General features: G+C 43.9%; 1 protein-coding gene across 2 annotated transcripts in view; it reads left to right on the top strand.

Annotated features, from left to right (window-relative positions):
• Positions 1 to 9,222: 9,222 nt before the first annotated feature.
• The window catches only part of MELTF (melanotransferrin), a 71,158-nt gene continuing 55,866 nt past the window's right edge, over positions 9,223 to 24,514 (top strand). For both annotated transcript variants that reach the window (XM_030216358.1, XM_030216357.1), the window contains exons 1-2: positions 9,223 to 9,309; positions 19,266 to 19,414. In XM_030216358.1, coding sequence (XP_030072218.1) covers positions 9,261 to 9,309; positions 19,266 to 19,414 — 198 coding nt within the window. In that variant the 5' untranslated portion in view covers positions 9,223 to 9,260. The remainder of the gene's footprint in view (positions 9,310 to 19,265; positions 19,415 to 24,514) is intronic.

The following is a 24,514-nucleotide window of genomic DNA, read 5'->3' as shown; positions in this document are numbered from 1 at the left end:
GACAGAAGGCGCGAAGTCTGGAGTTGGCAGTAGTGGAGAAGAGAACAGATAAGAAGGATTTATCCATGGAGCGGAGTGCACGGGAAGGGGTGTAGGGAAGGACGAGTGTGGAGAGATACTGGGGAGCAGCAAAGTGAGTACATTTATAGGTTAGTAGAAGAAGTTTGAACAGGATGCGAAAACGGATAGGGAGCCAGTGAAGCGACTTGAGGAGAGGGGTAATATGAGTAAAGCGACCCTGGCGGAAGACGAGCCGGGCATCAGAGTTTTGAACCGATTGGTTCTTCTGTTTATTTTGTTTTTTGTTTAGTCTCCCAGCTGTGTTGGTAAGAAGTGATTTGCTAAGATTGTTGTTTTCATTGCTTTCTTTACTAATGTCCCTTCTTGTCTTTAGCTGGGGGTGACCACTGCAAGTGACCTGCCTCCATATGCCACCCCCGCCTTCTATTTTAAATGCCTAGAACATATTGTCTGAATTTCTCACCAAGGATATTTTTTTCCTGCCACAGTGAGATGCCTCCCATCATTACAAAATAGTCTTTTGTTTTTCCATGTATTGCCCCATCCTCCTATGTACATAAAACCTTCTTGACATCAGGCTTTGAGCCACTAATTTAAATTCTTGGTATTTTGTAAACTTGTCTTTCCCGTTCCAAATGTAGGTAGTACTTCAGAAAAAAGCTACTTTTTATACCAAAGGTTTTAACCCCTCCCCCAGCTTCTGAAAAGCTCTCTGTGCTGCAAGTGGGCTATTATAGGTGAGATCATTTGTTCCCAGGTGGATACTACTACTACTACTACTTAACATTTCTAAAGCGCTACTAGGGTTACGCAGCGCTGTACAATTTAACATAGAGGGACAGTCCCTGCTCAAAGAGCTTACAATCTAAACAACGTCGGTATTAGTCTCCTTAGTTTCTTCTTGGATTATAGTCAGTATTTCACTTTGCTGGGCCCCTTGATCTATGTTCTATCTTGTTCTATGTACGTGCAGGGCGTCAGACTCACAGAAACAAGCCTGCGCGGCCGTGTTGCTGATCTGCAAGGGCAGGTTTCTACATGGAATGTTGCTAGTGGAATAGCAACATTCCTTGTAGAATCTCAAATAGGGAAAGGGAATTGGGACTTGACGTACCGCCTTTCTGAGGTTTTTGCAACTACATTCAAAGCGGTTTACATAGTAAATACAGGTACTTATTTGTACTTGGGGCAATGGAGGGTTAGGTGACTTAACAAGGAGTTGCAGTGGGGATCGAACCCAGTTCCTCAGGATCAAAGTCCACTGCACTAACCACTAGGCTACTCCACTCCTTGGGGTGGGTGTGGGTTCCGCTAGACTACCAGAGATTTGGGGGGGGGGGGACTTAAGGGGGAAGGAGGGGCCAGTGGTTCACTAGACCACTAGGACTTTTTTTTTTAAATATTAAAGGGGGCCAGAAGGTGGGAGTTGAGCCAGGGGTCCACTAGACCACCAGGACATTTTTATAACATTTGGGAAAAAGGTCGGGTATGTGGGGTTTGGGTGGGTGTCACTAAACACCAGGGATATGTTTGGGCTGGGCAAGAAGAGGTGTCGAGTTGGGAGTAAGGGGCTAATGCATGCTACAGCATGATTATGTGGGGGAGTTTTTTTAATGTCAACTTTCCTGTCACTGCCAATCTAGTGCTGAGCTGAAAATTGCTGCCTTGATTTTAATGTGGCACTAATTTTCACGTTCATTACATTGAGCAAGCCACAGCAAATTTTGCTGTAGAGTGAAGACTGTATCACGAACCTTGGAGTATCCACCTCTTTGTGTTACTGTGCTGAGGTTTCTGCGCTGTTGAATGAAATTGGTAGGAAATATTGGCCAGGAGAATGGTGTCTCTTCATTGAAAGCTCATCAAGCTGTCTCAAAACAGTGCTGTTTCACAACAGCAATGTACGTCTATTGATATTTGTGGGTCACTTTTCAACTCAAAGAAGATTATTCAGAACATGAAGATGTTACAAAGGTTAAATATGATGAATACAGGTGGGATGTTTGTAGAGATTTCAAGATGTTAGGATTTCTACTGGGGTTACACTGTAGCTGTACCAAGCATCCTTCTTTCTGTGTCTCTGGGACAATAGATATTGCTCAGCACTACATTAGAAGAAATTGGCCATGGAGAGACAAATTGCAGCTTAATGTTGTCAATATCAAGCACAGTTCCTTAATCCTAGTGGATAAAATCGTGCTTCCACCATTGCTCGTCAAGTTGAGGCTAATCAAGCACTTTGTAAGAGTGTTGAGTCTTCAGGCAAAACAAAAAAAACAGCAACAAGGCACTTTCACTTTCTGTATCATCCGTTTGGATACAGAAAGTGAAAGTGCCTTTTTGCTTTGTAGCTTTTACTATATGAGACGTGGGGTAAGGAATAATATATTGTAGAGGAATATTTTCGAGTTATTCCCCAAGTTTTCCACATCATCACTGTGACCCCTGACGCAGGTGCTAGTCACCGAAACACGGCCCGTGTCGGGTCTTTTTGTCAAGGCTCATTCATTAAAGAACTGTGTTCCATTTTTAAAGGCCTGTGGTGCTGTTTTTTTGTTTGGACTTTAGTTTGTACTTCGTTCCTTCTCTTTTGTTATATCCGAATCTTTAGGCAAAACATTTCAGCAAATACATTCAATGGTGTTAAACTAAAGTCTCTAGAGGCATGTTGATGCTGGCACCTCAAGAGTGGGAAGATGTAATGATTACTGTAGACAGAAGAGCTTGGAATGCTTTCAGTACAATAATTAGTGATTTTCTAGGAAAACTACTAGGATCTGGTTGAAGAACTGAGAGCTACAGAGGTTTTGGGTACAGAATGCCACTCAAGCTACACTATTTCCTCTCCCATTTGGATTTCTTGAGACCAAACATGGATGCTGTTAGTGAAGAACGTCGGGAGCATTTCCATCAGGATATTCAAACAATGGAAAACAGATATCGGGGAAGATGGATCAAAGCAGTGATGGGAAGACTACATCTGAGGCTTGGTTAGAGATGATGGCTCTAGTCACAAGAGGAAAAACCATTCTAAAACTTGCTTTTAAACAGGGTAATTTGGTTTTATTGTATTGACTTTAACTAATTGTAGTAATATGTAGTAAAGGAAATTGTTATTTTCATGTTTGGGGGTCAAGGGGGGTGGGGTTTACTGCATATTTTGATGCTATGTTTAGAGACTACCAATATGGTGAATTCATATCCTGACAGAATTTGGTTTATTGTTTTGTGGTTTTGTTTTGTTTTTGTTTTGTAGCAGTACAATCAATGTGCTTTTGGAATCAGCATATCAAATGTTAAAAACATGCAACCAAACACAACTTTGCAAAATGTGTTATACAGTGTAGCAGACTATGGAGTTTTCCTCCAGGAGCTTGTCCAAACTTTTAAACCCATATACTAACTGCCATTACCACCACATCCTCTGGCAGTGAGTTCCAGAGCTTAACTATTCATTGAGTGAAAAAATATTTCCTCCATTTGTTCTTTACATTTTCTCATTATGAGTGAACAGTCTAAACTTGATTTTGATGTTGCACTGAGGCAAAATGCTAAGAGATCTAAGCCAATAGTTAAACTATTATTGAATTTGTGATTGTCAGATGCTCTCTAGCAGCATCGCCCTCTGTCTAGGCATTAGTGAATACATTTGCCTTCTTCGCAATGAAACAGCGTCTCCATTTGTGCTTTTTCACTTGATAGATGGACTGTTTCTTTTTTTTATTGTGGTTGATTAATAAATAGGAAAATCAAAGAGTCCACTGGATGTTAAAAAAAAAGGTCATTTCTTTTATGACCTCACCACCACTTCTTTGTTCTCTACCCTAAAAAATTATAGACTAATCTAATTAATAAACGTGGATTATAAGATTTATGTGAAAGTCTGGTGTTCTTCCTTGTTTGATTCGTACGGATCAGAATGGTTATATGTCTGGGTGTTCCGCAGCTGATAATAACCATTTGCTGTGTAACACTTTGATTGTCAGAGGATTTGGAGGTACCTTTTTTTTGCCCTGTCACTGGATACTGAAAAGGCTTTTCATAGTGTGGAATGTAGGTTTTTGTTTTGAGTATTGCAGTGGTTTGGATTTGGGCCTATGTTCATTAAAATGGTTCCGTTACTCTACACTAGTCCTCAGACTTGAACGCCGGTTAATGCTCTCTTGTCTATGGTTTTTTTTTTTTTAAGAGAGGAACTAGGTAGGGTTGTTCTTTCTCCTTTGTTGAATGTTTCTTTGGCGTCTTTGGCACTTGCTGTCAGACAGGAGCAAACTATTGCGGGATTGGTTACATCACAGTTTGTGTAAGATTTCTGAGTACACTGATGATATTTTGCCATGAGTGTAGAGGCTCCTTACCTTTTGCCTCTATTTTCCCCAACGAGTACTCAGTGGTGCCTGGCTATAGGGTTAATTGGGATAAAATGCAAATCTTGCTGTTAAATTGTTACGCTACTCAGGATTTGGTTAGTTTCCTTTTTCTTGGTCCCCAACAGGAATAACTTGTTTGGGGGTTCCACTTTAGAAGAAACGATGATGCAAAACAAGATGCACCTAATGAGGTTTGTTGACATGTATGCTTCTACATGGTCTTTCCTGTATCTACATAAGTGCATAAGTATTGCCATACTGGGAAAGACCAAAGGTCCATCGGGCCCAGCATCCTGTTTCCAACAGTGGCCAACCCCATCTATCATAGTAGGATTGGTTGGAAGCCATTAAAATGACTATTGTGTCAAAAGTAAATTATATTTTGGGTGCTGTTCCGCATTTATTTGAAGATGCATTGCATAAAGCCTTGGATTGTAAGTTGGTTGGGTTATTTTTACTGCCTTGCATAGCTTTGGAAAAATTGAAATGTTTGAAGGAAAAAGGAGGGGTTAAGTTTCCTGACTTTTCACAAGGTATCATTTGGCATATATATTGAGTATGGGAGCTTACTGGTTTCCTTCTAATGTAGAGGAAGATATGCTTGTTAGGCTCCATCCTGAAGCAGAGATTCTTCAGCCTATATGTAAAAAGAATTGAAGCGGTGCAAAGAAAAGCTACGAGAATGGTAAGGGATTTGCGTTACAAGACGTATGAGGAGAGACTTGATGACCTGAACATGTATACTCTGGAAGAAAGGAGAAACAGGGGTGATATGATACAGACGTTCAAATATTTGAAAAGTATTAATCCTCAAATGAACCTTTTCCGGAGGTGCGAAGGTGGTAGAATGAGAGGACATGAAATGAGATTGAAGGGGGGCAGACTCAAGAAAAATGTCAGGAAGTATTTTTTCACGGAGAGAGTAGTGGATGCTTGGAATGCCCTCCCGCGGGAGGTGGTGGAAATGAAAACGGTAACAGAATTCAAACACCCGTGGGATAAACATAAAGGAATCCTATTCAGAAGGAATGGATCCTCAGGAGCTTAGCCGAGATTGGGTGGCAGAGCTAGCCGGTGGTGGGAGGCGAGGATAGTGCTGGGCAGACTTATACGGTCTGTGCCAGAGCCAGTGGTGGGAGGCGGGGCTGGTGGTTGGGAGGCGGGGATAGTGCTGGACAGACTTATACGGTCTGTGCCCTGAAGAGGACAGGTACAAATCAAAGTAGGGTATACACAAAAAGTAGCACATATGAGTTTGTCTTGTTGGGCAGACTGGATGGACCATGCAGGTCTTTTTCTGCCGTCATTTACTATGTTACTATGTTACTATATTCCTCTGTCAGTTGCCCCTGGGATTACCTCTATTCGTAGTTTGCTTTTCATCCTGTGATATACTCCATGTTAGTAGCTTTTGGAGTTTTGCACAAGAGTTTGAGTTGTAGTGATCCTGTACCTCTTAAATCCCTCTTGTGGTAAATTGTTAATATTTGTGTGAATAGTCAGTTTCGTGGAAATCATGGCAGGATTGTGACATTTGGACTCTACAACAAATTATATTGCATAGACAATTTAAACCCTTTGCAAGGTTACATGAAGAATTCAGTTTGTCAGTTGAGTTATTTTGCCTACTTACAGCAGGTGCATTCACCCCATCAGTATTTGGGGAATTTGGGAAATCTTATAAGTGGCTTTTGAAAGGTTGTTGTGAAAAATTATCTTTAGGTTATTCTGTTTTGCGGTTTTGTTATTTACTGGAGTAAAGTAGCACCTCAGAAAAGTGAGATGATGGGAGGGTGATTTTTGGGATGCAGTTGTTCCCAGTGTAATGGGATAATTTGTGGGCTTGTATGATGCATGTTTGCTGAGCATCAGTCACCCAGTCAGTGGTTTTTGTTTGTTTTTTAGCTCATAAATCTCTCTGGATGCCAATTAAGATTTCATACAAATAAGTCAGTCAATCCTAATTGTTTGTCCTGAAAATTGAGAAAGAGAATTTCTCTCATATGTTGTTTTATCATGATAATCTGAAGGCCTATCGGGAAGGGGTTTGGCAGCGTATACAAAGCATCTTTCCATTGGATATACCAATAACATATGCTATTGTGATTGGTAGATCTCTGGTTATTCCCTCTCTGTGGAGTCAAAACCAAACTAAAATTGTAATTCCCTTATCCCGTATTTGTCTTGTTTGTCTTGATTAGATTGTAAGTTCTGTCGAACAGGGACTGTCTCTTACATGTTCAGTGTACAGCGCTGCGTACATCCAGGGCCACCGAGATAGGGGGCAGGGTGGACAAAATTCCTTGGGCCTGGCACCAGGGTCAGGCCGCCGGCACTGCAGTCCCCGGTCTCACCTGCCTGACTCCACGGCTCCGGGCCCCCTTCATTCAAAGCGGCAGTCGCAAATCGTGTCTCTTCTAGCCTTCCCTCCCTGCGTCCCGCCCTCGCGGAAACTGGAAGTTACATCAGACGAGGGCGGGACACAGGGAGGGAAGGCCAGAAGAGACGCGATATGCGACTGCCACTTTGAATGAAGGGGGCCTGGAGCCGTGGAGGCAGGCAGGTGAGACCGTGGACTGCAGCGGCAGGGGGAGAGACGGGGGGTGGCAGTGGCGGGGGGGGGCAGTGCTGTAGAAATGATAAGTAGTTCTTATAGCTTTGACAATACAGATGATTATAAGAATACTGCTAGATTAATAGTGCAGTTATGGTGGGGTTTAGTTTGCCAAGTTTGAATATGAGAAGGGTGATAGTTCAGAGAGGTGGTTCTCACATAAATTCATTAATGTTTGGTCACCTGTAATTTTTTTTTTGAGCCGCAATGTGTTCTTTGATGGTTGTATTCCATTTATTGTTGTGTTGCTATATATAAAGTCAATAAAGTTTTATTGAACTAAAATAAACAAAAAGATATTTTCAGCTTTTCTGTGTTCTCATTTAAGGAAGGTTGCCTTAGAAGATTTATCCAGGCCAAAAGAGGTGAGGGCTAGTTGAGATGATGTAGTTATGACTGTGTGAATGAATGTAATTGGCTATATGGAGGGGGGGAGTGGATGATTGGGAAACGTGGGCAGTGGTGGAATAGGGGTGGGAGACTGTTGCAGAAGAGAGGGATAAGAGAGAGAAACTGGGTGACAACAGGATAGGGGAATATGAAAGAGAGAGAGGCAGACTGATTTGGGGGTTGAAGAATATCAGAGATACAGAGTAATGAGAGGGTGGGGGAATAAGAGAGAAACTGGGTAATGGCAGGGTGCTGGCTCCTAAATTTATGGAAAGGTAACTTTAAAACCATACAAGAACGTAAGACCTTTGAAGTCAGAATGATTGAATATTTTAACACCCAACAGAAAGGACTTAACAAGGATCTGGGGTTCCTAGCCCATTATAAACCATAAAGCTGTATGTCTCTGTTGATCCCCCTCCCCTCACCTATCCACACCCACCCTGTTAGAATATCAATGATATGCTTTGATGTCCCCATACATACTTCCTACCCACCCCCCTCATCCCACCCTGTCAGACTGTCATAGTAATGCTTGAATGTTTTCACTTATATACACTGTCAGCTTATTTCCGATCTGACGAAGAAGGGCAACCTTCGAAAGCTAATCAAGAAATGTATTAAGTTATGTCCAATAAAAAAGGTATCATCTTATTTTCTTTTCCATGTTTTATTTGGTTTGATTTCTATAGATTCTACATGAAATGTTGCTATTCCACTAGCAACATTCCATGTAGAAGTCGGCCCTTGTAGATCACCAATGTGGCCGCGCAGGCTTCTGCTTCTGTGAGTCTGACGTCCTGCACGTACGTGCAGGACGTCAGACTCACAGAAACAGAAGCCTGCGCATCCTTCTACATGGAATGTTGCTAGTGGAATAGCAACATTCCATGTAGAATCTCCAACAGTAGCAACATTCCATGTAGAATCTCCAATAGTAGCAACATTCCATGTAGAATCTCCAATGGTATCTATTTTACTGTCATAGTAATGCTTGAATGTTTTCACTTATATACACTGTCAGCTAGCACATTTGCTTATTTCCGATCTGACGAAGAAGGGCAACCTTCGAAAGCTAATCAAGAAATGTATTAAGTTATGTCCAATAAAAAAGGTATCATCTTATTTTCTTTTCCATGTTTTATTTGGTTTGATTTCTATTGATAACCTTAAGAGTGGACTAACACGGCTACCACACCTCTCTACATGTAGAACCCCAAAGAATAGCAAGATTCTGGAACCCTAAAGAGTAACAAGATTCCAGGCAGAATCTCAAAGAGTAGCAACGTTCCACGCAGAACCCCAAAGAACAGCAAGATTCCGGAATGCTAAAGAGTGACAAGATTCCAGGCAGAATCTTAAAGAGTAGCAGCATTCCATGTAGAACCCGATCTGAGGAAGAAGGGCAACCTTCGAAAGCTAATCAAGAAATGTATTAAGTTATGTCCAATAAAAAAAGTATCGTCTTATTTTCTTTTCCATGTTTTATTTTGTTTGATTTCTATTGATAACCTTTAAGAGTGGACTAACACGGCTACCACACTCCTCTACTGGAATGCCTCCTAAATTCCAAGAAAAGTTGTTTAGGCCTACTGTACACTGTGATACAATTCACAAATTTAAATACATAAAACCCTCCTGTTGTTTTCAATATGATGTGTATTTGTTTGTCTCCCTTTTATGTGTTATTTTGGTGACACATGGACCAAGTGTGATGCCAATAGCGTTTCATATGTCCGAGTCTTGGCCCTTTGCCTCCAGCAGGGGGCAGGAAGAGACACTGAGAAGCTTAATTAAAGCCACCTCAAGGCAGTGTGAAACCTTTAGCACCGAGAGGCTGAGAGGATACACTGCCAGTTCTCACCATGAAGACCTTCGGCTGGCTGCTTCTTTTCCCGGTCTGCTTTCACACAGGTAGGTGCCTGATAACTGCAGCTGGTCTGTTTACGGGACCCCCCCCCCCCCTTCACTTGTTCAACAGGCAGAGACAGTGCTACAGGATTCCAGTTGTCTGTAAGTTTGTCACCTGGGAATAGCTTTATGCAGTGATACCTGAGGACATCAAGTACGGTACTTCTCTGAATGATTTTACAACCTTTAATGTTTTTCTACTGTATAGTTCTGGATCCGGATTTTATGTCCTTTTCCCAAATTGGTCCATTGCTGTCTGAATGAAGTGCTGATCTCTCGCAGTGGGTGGGGGGTGGGGTTCATGTTTGCAGAAAAAAAGATCACATGCGATGCTCAGTCCTATGTGACACGCACTGAAGTGTGAGAAACCCACAGTCCTGGACTTACAGACTTATTACCTGTGTAACACTCTGTAGTGTGAGAAACACTCAGTCCTGTGTTTAGAGACTTAGTCCCTGCATTACTGTGTCCTTTGCTTGGGGACTACATCTGTGCTGTACCAGAGAAATAACTCAATCGTGTGCTTTAGAGATCAAATCCCCATGTAGCGTACTCATATTTGACTTTGCACAGCACATCTTTGTACTCAAAGGCCGGAGACATGGGCATGGTTAACTGCCTTAATGCAGAAAGCCGCCTCTGTTCCAGGCAGGCCTGTGGCCAGGAGGCAGTTGAAGTGCTGTTTGTATAGGGTTTGGCCAGAGGCCCTTCTCTGTGCCTCCCAGCTCCTGAGTATCACTGAATGACTGGGCTCTAATTAGCCTGGAGCAGAAGGGCAGAACGTGATGTCACAGAGCAAAGGTTAGGTAATGACCATGAGATCAATCGACTCCTTATGCTAAAATGGACTGAAATAAAAACAAGTCAACAGGGTCACGAATTCCTTTTGAGCATCACATGGAGCCAGACTAACTTCCGAAGTGGGGAACACCTCTGTGATAATTTATTTATTTATTGCATTTGTATCCCACATTATCCCACCTCTTTGCAGGCTCAATGTGGCTTACAATTCATCATGGATACTGGGAATAGAAGAGAATATACATTTGGTTTTACAGAGGGTTTTGGGTTACATGGTGGTGAAATACATGATAGTGTTAAAGCAAAAGACAATATAAGACATTTCTGGATATATTCAAGATTATACAATTACACGTGCTGATCTTTGTGATATATCTTGTCGAAGAGATAGGTTTTCAATAGTTTACGGAAATTGGTCAATTCATAGACCGTCTTCAGGTTGCGTGGCAATGCGTTCCAGAGCTGCGTGCTCATATAGGAAAAGGTAGATGCGTGCATTAATTTGTATTTCAGACCTTTACACTTGGGAGGATGAAGATTAAGGAATGTGCGAGAAGATTTTTTTTTGTGTTCCTGGGTGGTAATTCGATTAGGTCTGACATGTAGGCTGGGGCGTCACCATGGATGATTTTATGGACTAGGGTACAAAGTTTGGAGAGAAAAACTGATGCTAGCTCTGGATCATCTGCATTTTGGAATTTTTCTTGCTTCCTTTTGCTAAGAACATCCAGGACTAACTAATTAGAAGGAGCCTTTTTGAACGGCTTCTATTTCTTGAAAACACCGGGATAACGTGACTTATCGTGCCTGGCTGGCATGTAACATAGTAGATGACGGCAGAAAAAGACCTGCACGGTCCATCCAGTCTGCCCAACAAGATAAACTCATATGTGCTACTTTTTGTGTATACCTGACCTTGATTAGTATCTGTCATTTTCAGGGCACAGACCGTAGAAGTCTGGCCAGCACCAGCCCCGCCTCCCACCGCTGGCTGTGCCACCCAATCTCGGCTAAGCTCCTGAGGATCCCTTCCTTCCAAACAGGATTCCTTTATGTTTATCCCACACATGTTTGAATTCCGTTACCGTTTTCATCTCCACCACCTCCCGCAGGAGGGCATTCCAAGCATCCACCACTCTCTCCATGAAAAAATACGTCCTGACCGTTCCTTGTCTGTACACCTAAGGAGTCGGTCCAGAGGGCGGCTACAAAATTGGTCAGTGGTCTCTCTTATAAAGCATTTGGAGACAGACTTATATGTATACTCTGGAAGAAAGGCAGGAGAGAAGGGGGATGTGATAGACAATGTTTAAATAACTCCGTGGCATTAATGTACATGAGGTGAGTCTAATTCAATTGAAATAAAACTCCGGAATGAGAGAGCATAGGATGAAGTTAAGAGATTATAAGCTCAGAAGTAATTTAAGGATATACTTTTTTTTACAGAAAGGGTGGTGGATGCATGGAGCAGCCTCCTTGTGGAGGTGGGGGAGAGAAAGATTGTGTCTGAATTCAAAAAAGCATAGGACAGGCATGTAAAATCTCTTAAGGAGAGGAGGGGGGATACGGGGTGGGCCGTTTGGCCTTCATCTGCCAATATTTTTCTATTCAGCAGCATTTCCACTGTGTAGAGGATCATATCAATATGGAGGACTTTAGTAAGAACCTTGCCATTGCAATGCTTTGAGGAAAGAGGCAGGGCAGCGTATTGTAAATGATGTTATTATCATCTAGCTGTAATTTAGTGCTAAGGGCAAATGGCTTGTCCGGAGCCCGAGTGTAACAGGGAAGAGGGGGGTTGAGCTTCACCCCAAGCCACCCAAGCCAGTGTCAGGTGAATCCTTCTAGGGTTACCATATTTGCTCCCCCAAAAAAGAGGACACATGCCCCACCCCACCCCTTTCACACACCCCTGCCCCCCATCACACCTCCCTAAGGGTGTCCTATCCTCCCCTCCCCTTACCTTAGTGTACTGCCCTTGTGGTCTAGTGACCTCTTCGGGGCAGGAAAAAGTCCCCTCTTTCCTGCCCAGAACGGCTGCAGAGACTGTCTTGCTACCTCATGGTGCCAATTCAAAATGGCCACCGAGAGTTGAAGCAGCCTCACGAGACTTCTGCAACTCTCAGTGGCCATTTTGAATCGGCGCTGGGACCGGAGTCAGCAAACAACAGTCTGCAGGTGCTCTGGGCAGGAAAGAGGGGGCTCTTTCCTGCCCTGAAGAGGTCACTAGACCACCAGGGCAGTACAGGGAGTAGTGGTGTACCTAGGGTATTTGACACCCGGAGCTGGTCATTTTTTAACACCCCCCCCCCTTCCCAAATCCAGTACTAGGCATACCGAGAATACGAAACACTCAGGATTTACAAAGCAATTCTCCCATACCATAAGCAGTAATTTCTTTGAGTCACACAAGGAAAAGGAAAGCATCTTAAAACGAAACCAATCAGAATAGTACAGATCGTCGATCCTGCACAGTCAATGCCAACTGAAAGCCATGTCTTTTTCACAAACACAGGTACACCCTAATCCTCTATAGAATGAGAAATCATAAACTTTCTATTTAGACAAAAATTAAACTGAACCCCCAAGATGCCAGACTCTGCATACAATGCAACACCACAGAAACAGAAAATGTCCCCTAGTACTGTGCAAAATATAAAGACAGCAGATACTAACAAGTACCAATCACCACTTTACAAATTAACAAATAGAAATAAAAAATAGAAAATAAAATAATACCATTTTATTGGACTAATACATTTAGCTTTCAGAGGCCAAAACCTCCTTCCTCAGGTCAATACAGTATAGTGCTGTTACAGTATCCTATCCTGACGGAATTCAAAAATGCGTGGGATAAACATAAAGGAATCCTGTTCAGAAGGAATGGATCCTCAGAAGCTTAGCGGAGATTGGGTGGCAGAGCTGGTGGGGGGAGACGGGGCTAGTGCTGGGCAGACTTCTATGGTCTGTGCCCTGAAAATGGAAGATACACATAAAGTAGCACATATGAGTTTGTCTTGTTGGCCAGACTGGATGGACCATGCAGGTCTTTCTCTGCCATCATCTACTGTGTATTTACAGTTTGTTGTCTAGGGTTTCTGCTTTCCTCATCCTTTCACTGTCTCCCTTCCATTCAGCATCTATCTTCGCTCTCTCCCTGCCATCCAGTGGGATGGAGCTGAGGGGGAGGTACTTAAGGCAGGGCCTCCTGGGAGCAGGATTCTTCCTGCTTCTCAAAGGTGTCCTGCTTGCCCTCCCACCCTCCCCTCATGGTAAGACAGTGATCAATGGCAAAACTCACTCTCTCTCTCTCCCCCAACCCCAGGGGAACACTTTCAACATCAGATTTAAACATTTCAGACTGTTTCGGGTTGACTTTAACTGGGTTAGAAACTTTAACTTTTGGGTAGTGTTATACAACATTGTTTGAAATAAATGTTACTTTGTGCACACATACTTTTAATTAATTCATTGCAGGTTTGCAGTTATTGTAAAATGGTTATGGGGCTTACTTTTTCACGGACATTTCAAATACAGTACTGATATGACTGTGTCATGGTTTCCAAAAAGATATTGGGGTAAGCTACATGGATCTGTGATTATAACCCTAAAAGAAGACATTTCAAAAGTCGGGGTAACCTGCATGAAGGGGCCATGGTTTTTTGAGACACCAGCCTTGTTCTCATAGGAGCCAAATCTGTGGGTGTTCGAGCACTCCTAATACTGAACAAATTCCTTGATTGTATCCGGGCAGGTAATTTCTGTTGGGTTTAGCACTCCCAAAAATGTTAAAAAGTTGGCTCTAAGCTTGTTCTTTATGATAGCTGTGGAAATTATTACAAAACAAGGATGGAAACTTGGATGTTGAAATAAGTATTGGTCTTGCACTAACAAAGAACAAAAACAAACATTTGAAATAGCTTCTAAGCATAGCTGGTGGATGTCAATATTCTTGAAGTTCCTGAATGTGGTGGATGAGGCACTGAGATGCTAGCTTAAAATGCAGGTGGGGGAAGGAGGAAGCTGGTGTTAGGCTACATATGGGAATGTGTATGCTTATCTACTCTGAGCAGAAGAACCTCAACTGGGCAGACTGGATGGATTAGTGTACCCCGTTTCACACTAGAATTCCAAATTCTTCTTGGATGCTTTCAACCATTTCTCTATTTTGTAACCTGGTATTTCTCTCCAGCTCAGTGGGAACCAGACTGAGATCTGGTGTTTAAACCCTTCGATCACACTTAGTGGTAGAACTTCAAATTTAGGGGCCTTGAAGTAAAACAGCTACTCAAGAGCAGAGATGCGCCTTAGGTGATAAAGAACAGAAGCAGCTTCCTTACAAGTGAGCCACATCCTTCTTTGAGTTCCCCTACACTACTGAGACTACTTGAGAGGAATTTATGCCACTGTTCTCACTACCCAGGGTTTTTGTTTCTCAATTATATTCCCCCCTCCCCCCCCCCCAAACATACTCAGTTGGGTCATTACAGTGACCATTCTATGCCTGAGGCAATTTAGTCTGCCTCTCTCTCTCTAGATCTTCACTACGAGGGGCCATGATTGACCCTCTAGGCATCATTCCTGTGCCATGACCAAGATTTGACTTTCCTATTCAGGGATTATGAATGCTGCCTTTGTAAAACCTCTCTTAAAAGGAGTAGGTGGTTTTCTATCCTCATAGGCTGAGACCAGTGACAGATTGGTGGCTTGAAAGAGATACCTTTTGGTTAGCTGCTATTCCAAGTGGATCATGTATTACTAGCTTTTGTAGATTTAACTTACTTTAAAATTTTATGTTCTGCTTTTTCACTCAATAGAGTGTACAAAGTGGATTACATCACAATAAAAATAACATCAGAATTCATCCTATATAATAATTCTCACCTCCAACGTTCTAAAAACCTGGCTGCCTGTGTCCGTAACTTTCTTGGTCTCCGAAGTCTCAGCTGACGTCACTGCACGTACACGCTCGAGACTACCTGACGGCACAGACGCGCTGAACAGCGGAACACTGGTGCCAGCAGTGAAGCGGTGAACACCCTCCCTCCTCAGATACCGCTCAGCTGGCCTTCCCACGGACGAGAAGAAAACAAAAGCGGAAAAAAGAAGCAGTCAGTGAAGCGCTGAAAACACCCTCCCCCCCCCCCCCCCGGGAACACCGATGCTGGCAGTGAAGCGATGAAAAGCCTCGCTGCAAAGAAACTGCTCAGCTGGCGTTCCCACGGACGAGAAGAAAAGAAAAAAACCGGCGCCATCAGTGAAGCGCTGAACAGACTCCTTCCTCATTTACAATTCAGCTGGCGTTTGCGAAAAAAATACAAAAAAAGAAACGAACGCGATGAACACCCTCCCTCCACAGTTAACGCTGTGCTGGCCAACGCACACAAACACGGAACAAAGGTAAGCGGGGAGGGCACCCTTCACTATTACTCCATCTCATTACAATACTTTCATATGAACTATTTGGTTAACAAAAAAACAACTAATCAATATAACCTTGCTAGCACCCGTTTCATTTCTAACAGAAACGGGCCTTTTTTACTAGTGTATAATAAAGTAGAACATTAGATCAGATTAAAAGGATTTTGTAATCTACAAATCCGACTAGGCATAATTTAGCACCTCAGATGCTCATATTAAGCACAATTCTGATCTATTTCAGTGGGTGAGCAGATTTAAATCGCTGCAGGTTGTGCGGTTGTCAGTTTCACTTGGTGTGAGCTTTTGTTAAATTTCCCTGTAAGTCTGTTGTTAGAAGTTTTTCATGTTTCTTGAACTCTCACAGCTGAAAGCGCTTTTTCAAAGCAAGTTGACGACAGTGAGAAGTTTGTCATTTAATTTCAGTATACTCTCTTGCTACTATTCGACCACCGTAGTAATTCCCCAACGACATATCCTATAGTTTCTACGCCCCAAAAGTGACCGATATAACTCTGGCTTCCTTAACTATTCACAATGTAACCATAATCGTAATGTAACAAACTGTATTTCCATTATTTACAATGTATTGTAAGCCACACTGAGCCCGCAAATAGGTGGGAAAATGTGGGATACAAATGCAACTAAATAAATAAATATACAGGATTTATAACTATCCATCATAAAGCTTCTGGGAAGTCTGGCCCTTGCAGTTCCTGGAGAGTGCTAGTAGTATTTAGGGACTATATATAATGTCTAACAGATGTTTGAGAATTGTTTCTCTGTGATTGTCCTTAATTGTTTCATTGCCATGTGTTTTTTTTATATATCACTTCTATCTGGGGGTAGTCTCTCCAGATGGTTAGTTTTGCACATACAATGACAGTAATGAATGTCATTGCTCAGTCAGGGTACCTGAGTATCATCACAGTCTCTCAGATTTACTGCTAATGTGCCATAGAGAGCTTCCTTCTGGTGTTCGTAGCAGGGGCGTAGCCAGACAACAGATTTTGGGAGGGCCTAAGCAAGAAGTGGGTGGGTACCAAGTGTTCTCCCCCCACCCCCCCATTACCACCAAAAAATATCTCAGCAGGTGGGAGAACGCTTCTTTCCACCTTTGCAGTCTTCAGCTGGCAGAGCTTGAGATCCCCACCAGCTACCGCTAAACGTGTGCTACTGTTGGGTGGGCCTGAGCCCGGCCCACCCAGGCCCACCTGTGGCTACGCCACTGGTTCGTAGGATATAATGTATAGGCAACCTGTGCATTTGCCATTGTCTTTCTACTTATTTAACAAAAGGCTTTGCATTTGGTCGAGTCTTTGGTAAAATGCACACCCTGACTGAGACGAAAAGATTTCATCTGATTGTAACCACTTCGGCGTCCCAAGCGAAAAGTGATTAATCAAGCAGATACACTGCCAGTATAAATTGCATGATAGCATGGTTTAGTATGAAGAAAAATTCTTTGAAGCAGTAAAGCTGTGTCTGCTTGAACAGGGGAAAAATCTCAAATACTGTTGCCTCCTGGTTGATTCTTGGGATGGCATACAGAAAAAGTCATCATCGAGACTGAAAAAAACCCTGAATAGGTACTGTTAATGTCCTTCTATTATTATTTTGTATTTTCTTTTTCTTTTTTTATTTATATATCATAGTAACATAGTAGATGACGGCAGAAAAAGATCTGCATGGTCCATCCAGTCTGCCCAACAAGATAAACTCATATGTGCTACTTTTTGTGTATACCTTACCTTGATTTGTACCTGTTCTCTTCAGGGTACAGACCGTACAAGTCTGCCCAGCACTATCCCCGCCTCCCAACCACCAGCCCCGCCTCCCACCACCGGCTCTGGCACAGACCGTATAAGTCTGCCCAGCACTATCCCCGCCTCCCAACCACCAGCCCCGCCTCCCACCACCAGCTCTACTGTTAACATCTACCTCTGTCACACGGAATGTGCTGAAAGGAAAGATCTTGCAGCTGTTGCAAAGCAAACATTGATTCTCAAAGACTTGCGGTGTGGTTCCCTGATGAAGATCACAAAACGGGACTGTTGGAGTCCATTATAAACAGATAAGATAAGTGAAGGGTTCTAATGAAATGTTTGACCCAGAAACTTTTGAATTTATGATATATAAATAAAAAAAGAAAAATAAAATACAAAATAATAATAGAGGGACATTAACAGTACCTATTCAGGGGTTTTTTCAGTCGATGATGACTTTTTCTGTATGCCATCCCGAGAATCAACCAGGAGGCAGCAGTATTTGAGACTTTTCCCCTGTTCAAGCACAGACACAGCTTTACTGCTTCAAAGAATTTTTTTGATTATACCAATCTTTTACAAGCAGTTCTTTGATCAGTGTGAGGTTTTGTATCTTAGTATGAAGAAACACAGACTTTGCCAGGGTTATTTTCAGTAGTTTGGCAATAATGTAGATGACGGCAGAAGAAGACCTGCACGGTCCATCCAGTCTGCCCAACAAGATAACTCATATGTGCTACTTTTTGTGTATACCCTACTTTGATTTGTACCTGTGCTCTTCAGGGCACAGACCGTATAAGTCTGCCCAGCACTATCCCCGCCTCCCAACCACCAGTCCCGCTTCCCACCACCGGCTCTGGCACAGACCGTATAAGTCTGCCCAGCACTATCCCCGCCTCCCAACCACCGGCTCTGGCACAGACCGTATAAGTCTGCCCAGCACTATCCTCACCTCCCAACCACCAGCCCCTCCTCCCAAATACTGGCTCTGGTACAGACCGTATAAGTCTGCCCAGCTCTATCCCTGCCTCCCAACCACCAGCCCCTCCTCCCAACCACCGGCTCTGGCACAGACCGTATAAGTCTGCCCGGCACTATCCCTGCCTCCCAACCACCAGCCCCTCCTCCCAAGCACCGGCTCTGGCACAGACCGTATAAGTCTGCCCAGCACTATCCCTGCCACCCACCACCGGCTCTGGCACAGACCGTATAAGTCTGCCCAGCACTATCCCCGCCTCCCAACCACCAGCTCTGGCACAGACCGTATAAGTCTGCCCAGCACTATCCCCTCCTCCCAACCACCAGCCCCGCCTCCCAACCACCGGCTCTGGCACAGACCGTATAAGTCTGCCCAGCACTATCCTTACCTCCCAACCACCAGCCCTGCCTCCCACCACCGGCTCTGGCACAGACCGTATAAGTCTGCCCAGCACTATCCCCGCCTCCCAACCACCAGCCCCACCTCCCAACCACCGGCTCTGGCACAGACTGTATAAGTCTGCCCAGCACTATCCCCGCCTCCCAACCACCAGCTCTGGCACAGACCGTATAAGTCTGCCCAGCACTATCCCTGCCACCCACCACCGGCTCTGGCACAGACCGTATAAGTCTGCCCAGCACTATCCCCGCCTCCCAACCACCGGCTCTGGCACAGACTGTATAAGTCTGCCCGGCACTATCCCTGCCTCCCAACCACCAGCCCCTCCTCCCAACCACCGGCTCTGGCACAGACCGTATAAGTCTGCCCAGCACTATCCCCGCCTCCCAACCACCAGCCCCGCTTCCCACCACCGGCTCTGATTATTGGACTGGTGGTCTGGCCTTTGAGGCTACTATCTGTCACAACTAGCCAAGGACATTCTAACTGGGTTTGATCATGTCTCTTATTGTGATAAACCTGCTTATATTTGCAGGGTGGGCATTGGAATGACCAGCACATTCTAATCATTTATTTTCTTCTTTTATCGGCTCTAGGGCTCGGTGAAGTAAGGTGGTGCACCATCTCGGAACAAGAGCTTAAAAAATGTGATGCAATGAAAACCGCCTTTGCAGGTGCCAACATCCTTCCGGCCTTGGCCTGCGTGCAGGGCAGCTCTGCCATTACTTGTGTCCAGATGATTTCTGTAAGTTGCAATGCCTAAGCATGAACGCAAGCTATAGAGTTGAAAATGAATGGTTTAAATAGAGGACTGAGCTTGCATGAAGTTTTTTTTTTTTTAAATATGTTTATTGAGGAACAGGACAATCACATGCGACACATTACCTTAAAAGTCATAACCTTTCCATACAGAGTTACATATGCACATCAATCTCTAGACAGCGTAGAACTATGCGTAGTCTGTGGTGCATATGAGCATCCGGAGAGAACCAATTAACAGTGCATGTGTCCTATCCACCTTAATTTATCTCCCTCCCCCCCCTCCTGCAGCAAATCAAGAGCGAGAATACAATACTGTGTATAACTTCCATAAAGAGCTATACGCCTGGACACTTCTATGTCCAGAGGATTGAGTTCTCTCTCTCTCCCAGCTAGCCATCGGTGTCATCTTTACCCTCCATGTTTATTTGAACAGAGGTCTTTAAATTAAATGATTTGAAGGCAAGCTCACTTGTTGTTGCTTCAATCAGGTTGAAATTGCATTCTACCGTCAGCTCTCATCCTTTTTGGCCTTTGGACCTGAACAGTCCTTAAAAAGTAGCAATTTTTCTACTAGTAAAACATATCCGTCTCCTTTAAGTATTGGATGGTATCACTGGGTGTTTAATACGCGGATTGCTTTATTACGTTTACTTGCAGGGAGCCTCTCAGTAGGCTCTGTTCTGTAATCAGGGATTTTTCAGAGAGCAGAATGTGTATCAGATGTTAGACTTTGGCCTGGGACACCTGACTCAACACCACTTCTCTTGGTTTATGGGCTTGGTTGAAGGACGAAGCCATCAGCATTGCTCAATGTCTTTCGAATAAGTCTAGATGCTAGTATGAAATTAAGTCCTTATTTTCCTGGCCCTGAGGACAGCTGTGAACAACACAGTAATTTCTCACACAATTCAAGAAAATCAGGTGACATAAGTTACAATGTTTTTCTTCCACAACTTATTTCTGTATTGCAGTTGACTTCCCAAAAACTTCTGTGAAACCATCAATGCCTAAGGACTTGCAAAAATGAGTGCCTATAAATATTCCAGGAGATAAGTTGGTGGAAGACCTTCTAGTACATCCATGTTAACAGGAATATAAGTACATAAGTAATGCCACACTGGGAAAAGACCAAGGGTCCATCGAGCCCAGCATCCTATCCACGACAGCGGCCAATCCAGGCCAAGGGCACCTGGCGAGCTTCCCAAACGTAAAAACATTCTATACATCACTATAACAACTTAAAATGTTTTGTTTCTATATATGACGTTTTGATAATCATCCGAGTCCTGCTTGAATAAGAGGAAGCTTACCTTTGTTGATGCCGAGGACTCATAGTGGCAAGCATCAGATGGAGACGTAGATATGCATACACTGCACCTCATGCTAGCACAGCTTTGAGAACACCGAAGCACCAAGGTAACCAGTGTCCTTGAAGCCCCCCTCCCCCCCCCCCCCCCCCCACATGAGGATTGCTTATCCTCCTAGGTATTGGAAGGGACATCTTCCGAAACCTGGCTTACAATACTCCCCAGATGACTCAGGAGGATGCGGCCAATCTTACTACTTTTTCTACTCCTTTGTGGGATGGCAGCAAGCCTTTGAGGAGCAGCTCATGAGGAGATTCGATGAGCAGATGGGAACGTTTCTTTGCTCAGCACAATGCCATGCTCAGCACAATGCCACAGCTTGAACACCATCAGTACTGATATAGAGGGACATTCAACTTGTCCTCAAGTCTCATGTGCTGCTTAAAGGAGAGTTATTGACACCAAGATCTTGAAGAGCTTCAGGGTTGATGTCTGCTGCACTGCTATCAACCTCCAGTGCTACGGGGAAGGAAGTTTCACCAAGGTATCGGAGATCCTGGGTATCTCAACCCCTATGCCCATGGTCTGACTCTGATATCAGTCGATCAAGACAGACGGAGACCCAGATTTCTCATCTGGAGCATTTTGTAGAGTTCAACTGAGCACATCTGGGACTCAGTTTAAGAGCCAGATGTTTTCACTGAAGAGCGATCAAATGGTTTCTACCATCATGTTTCTTTGCCCCTTATGAGAGAAGAAAATCCCCACCAGAGGAGCTCTCATTTATTGATTTTTTTGAAGGAAATAGCTTAGGTCATTTCATTTAAGTTAGAGATGGAGGAGGAACCTAGGGCAGAAACATTAGACATCTTCCAATTCCTCACACCCTACTCCCAAGGAGACTGTGATCGTGCCTATCATGGGCGTAGCTATGGGGGGCCACGGGGGCCTGGACCCCCGCAAATTATGTCCAGGCCCCTAGTTTGGCTGGCGGGGGTCCCCAACCCCCCGTCAACCGAAGTCATCTTCAGTGCCGTCTCCGGTGCAGCTGCGTTCCTGTCCTGCTCTTCTGGCTCCTCCTGTCCTGTGCACACTGACGCTCCTTCTCAGTTTCACGTGGACCACAAAGCCCTCCTGCTCCCTTTCCAGACCCCCAAGCATAAAAGCCCTGTGGACCCCGCATCCCCTCCTAGCCCCCCACAGGGTCCCAGCACCTATTACTCTATCTGCTGGTCACAATTCATAGCTCCCTGGTCACATCTGTAACCTTCCTATGTTGTATTTGCTCAAGCCACAGCTATGAAACTTCAGGAGGTGACAGTCACTGCTACCCTTTTAATGTCACAAGTGAGAGATGAGATTAGATTAGATTGGATTTATTAGTTTTAGCCTTGTCTTATACAGGATGGGTTACAATAGCACATTCATAAAAGAATACAATAAAAAAAAAATACAGAAAGCAGAAATGTCAAAGCATATCACAAATATATCATCAGTCAGAATTATAAAAGGCCTTTAAAAAAAAAGTATTTTAGATGTTTCTGAAATGCTGATTTACTGGTTTCACATTTAAGCTGCCGTGACAAACTGTTCCATTCAATGGGACCTCTGATGAAATAAGTACCCAAATCCTGCGGTTTGACAATGGTATGAGGTTACAACCAGATCAGTGAACATAGAAAGCAATAAACAAGAAAAAAAAATTCAAGCTATACTTATGAAATAGATAAGAAATAATGAACAATTTGGTATTAGATAAATCATATTCAAAAAGTAAATACAAATGGTTTATTCTTGCCAAGTCAGTGGGAAATCTGTGCCTGATGTGCACACGGTTTATCAATCCCAGGTCAAATGCTTGATTAGCAGATACACAACATTTGTTCTCTATCGATTTGTCTTTGGCCTGTTCTGTGATTTCATTGTCTTCAAAGTAGAAAATAGTCTCACAGAAGGGAATAAAATATGCTAGGCTTTCTTAGCAATTGCTGGGTGTGGGAGCAGGGCCACTTTTACCCAGGGGCAAAAGGGGCATTTGCCCTGGTCCCATAACTACAATTGACCCTGAGCAGAAGACTTACTCATGCTGTCCTTGGGCCACCCCTTAGCACAGAGACCAAAGCATTTTTTATAGCAAAAAAGGTGCCGGTACTCAAATGCCAGGCCACTCTTCAGGGGTGGGGTGATCACTGAGGGACTCACCCCACAATAGCCAGGCCCCCTGCAACCAGTCACAAAATCTATGACAAGGCAGAATTGGTGTGTAGAGCCTGAGCTCTTTCATTAAAACTAGGGGACCACGGGTCAATTTTAGCAGACAATGGAAAAGGTGCTGGTACTCAGTACCCCCAAGTACCCCCTCAAAAAAAGCCCTGACCAAGACTGAGTCAAACTTGCAGGCAGGGTAAATAGTGGCAACTGCCAGTCACTTTGACTCCGAGTCTAGAGGGATCTAGTCCCCCTTCCAGTCCAGTGGCTTGCTTTCATTCATTCTTCCTCCCCACCCCCACACCCCATATCCTGCTACCTGCTGGTGGAAAAGAAGCATCATAAAAGCATGGAGCCAATGTCTAATCTGCGCCCCTGATGGCTCTGCCAGTCCCGCCCCTCAGAAACCAGAAGTCCACATCAGAAGGGATGGGACTGGTGCAAACTAGTCAGTGGCTCCATGTTTTCATGGTGCCTCACACCATCCTCACACCACTGTTAAAGGGATCAGGGTTAGACTCGGTCTCTGCGGCAAATTATCACCCAGTGGTGAGTATACCACTCTTTACAAAAATGCTTGAATCATATGTAAGTAAACAATTCTCCAAATATCTGGACACATTCTCCACACTACACCAGTCCCAGATTGGATTCAGATCCGCACACAGCACTGAAACCCCTGCTCATAGTGCTGACAACGTATTTCAAACAACACCTATGCAAGGGGGGAATCAGGTGCTTCTACTTCAGTTCGACATCTTAGCGGCATTTGACGCAGTGGATGATGTAATGCTACTAGACCGTCTGAATCAACCATCTATACTATCCTGCCCAACACCTTCCTTCTCTCTTCCCTTTCTTAATATCTGTATATTATTAATTGTATCTGATATCCTGGAACGATTATGTCATAACAAAACTCTGTAAGCCACATTGAGCCTGCAAATAGGTGGGAAAATGTGGGATACAAATGCAATAAATAAATCAGATTGGAATTACCGGCCAAGTCCTCAAATAGTTCAACGAATTCCTCTCAAGCCATAGCTACTTGGTAAAACAAAACAAAAACCTTTTCAATTACTGGATTCCGAAATGCAGATTTCCCCAAGGGTCTCTGCTCTCTTCTATCCTGTTCGACTTCATGTCTTCCCTTAGCTCCATTCACCTGGGATCAGGAGAACGACTACTATCATACTTGGAGTCGCGGATGACGACATGCTCCTTCTACCTCTGACATCCTTACACCAAGATCCTACTTGATAGGCAGCAATCGGGATGAACTCTATCCAGACCTGGGCCCTGGCAAACAAACTGAAATTGAATATCCGGAAGACTAACATTCTCTGGTTCTGGAATCAAGGAACCGAGGTCCATCTTCAATAACACTACCCAACAGCATCACCTTCCCCGTTGAATCAGAAACAAGAGTGCTTGGAGTTATCCTTGATTCATCCCTATCATTCACATCCAGTGGCGTTCCGACCCTAGCTGACACCCGAGGCAGATCGCCGATGCTCACCCCCCCCCGGGTGTAGCGCGACACCCCCCCCCCCCCCCGGCGAAATGAC

This window comes from Microcaecilia unicolor, chromosome 10, assembly GCF_901765095.1.
Source record: "Microcaecilia unicolor chromosome 10, aMicUni1.1, whole genome shotgun sequence".
Taxonomy (NCBI): domain Eukaryota; kingdom Metazoa; phylum Chordata; class Amphibia; order Gymnophiona; family Siphonopidae; genus Microcaecilia; species Microcaecilia unicolor.
Note: the sequence above shows the minus strand (reverse complement) of the source record. Positions and strands in the feature narration are given on the sequence as shown.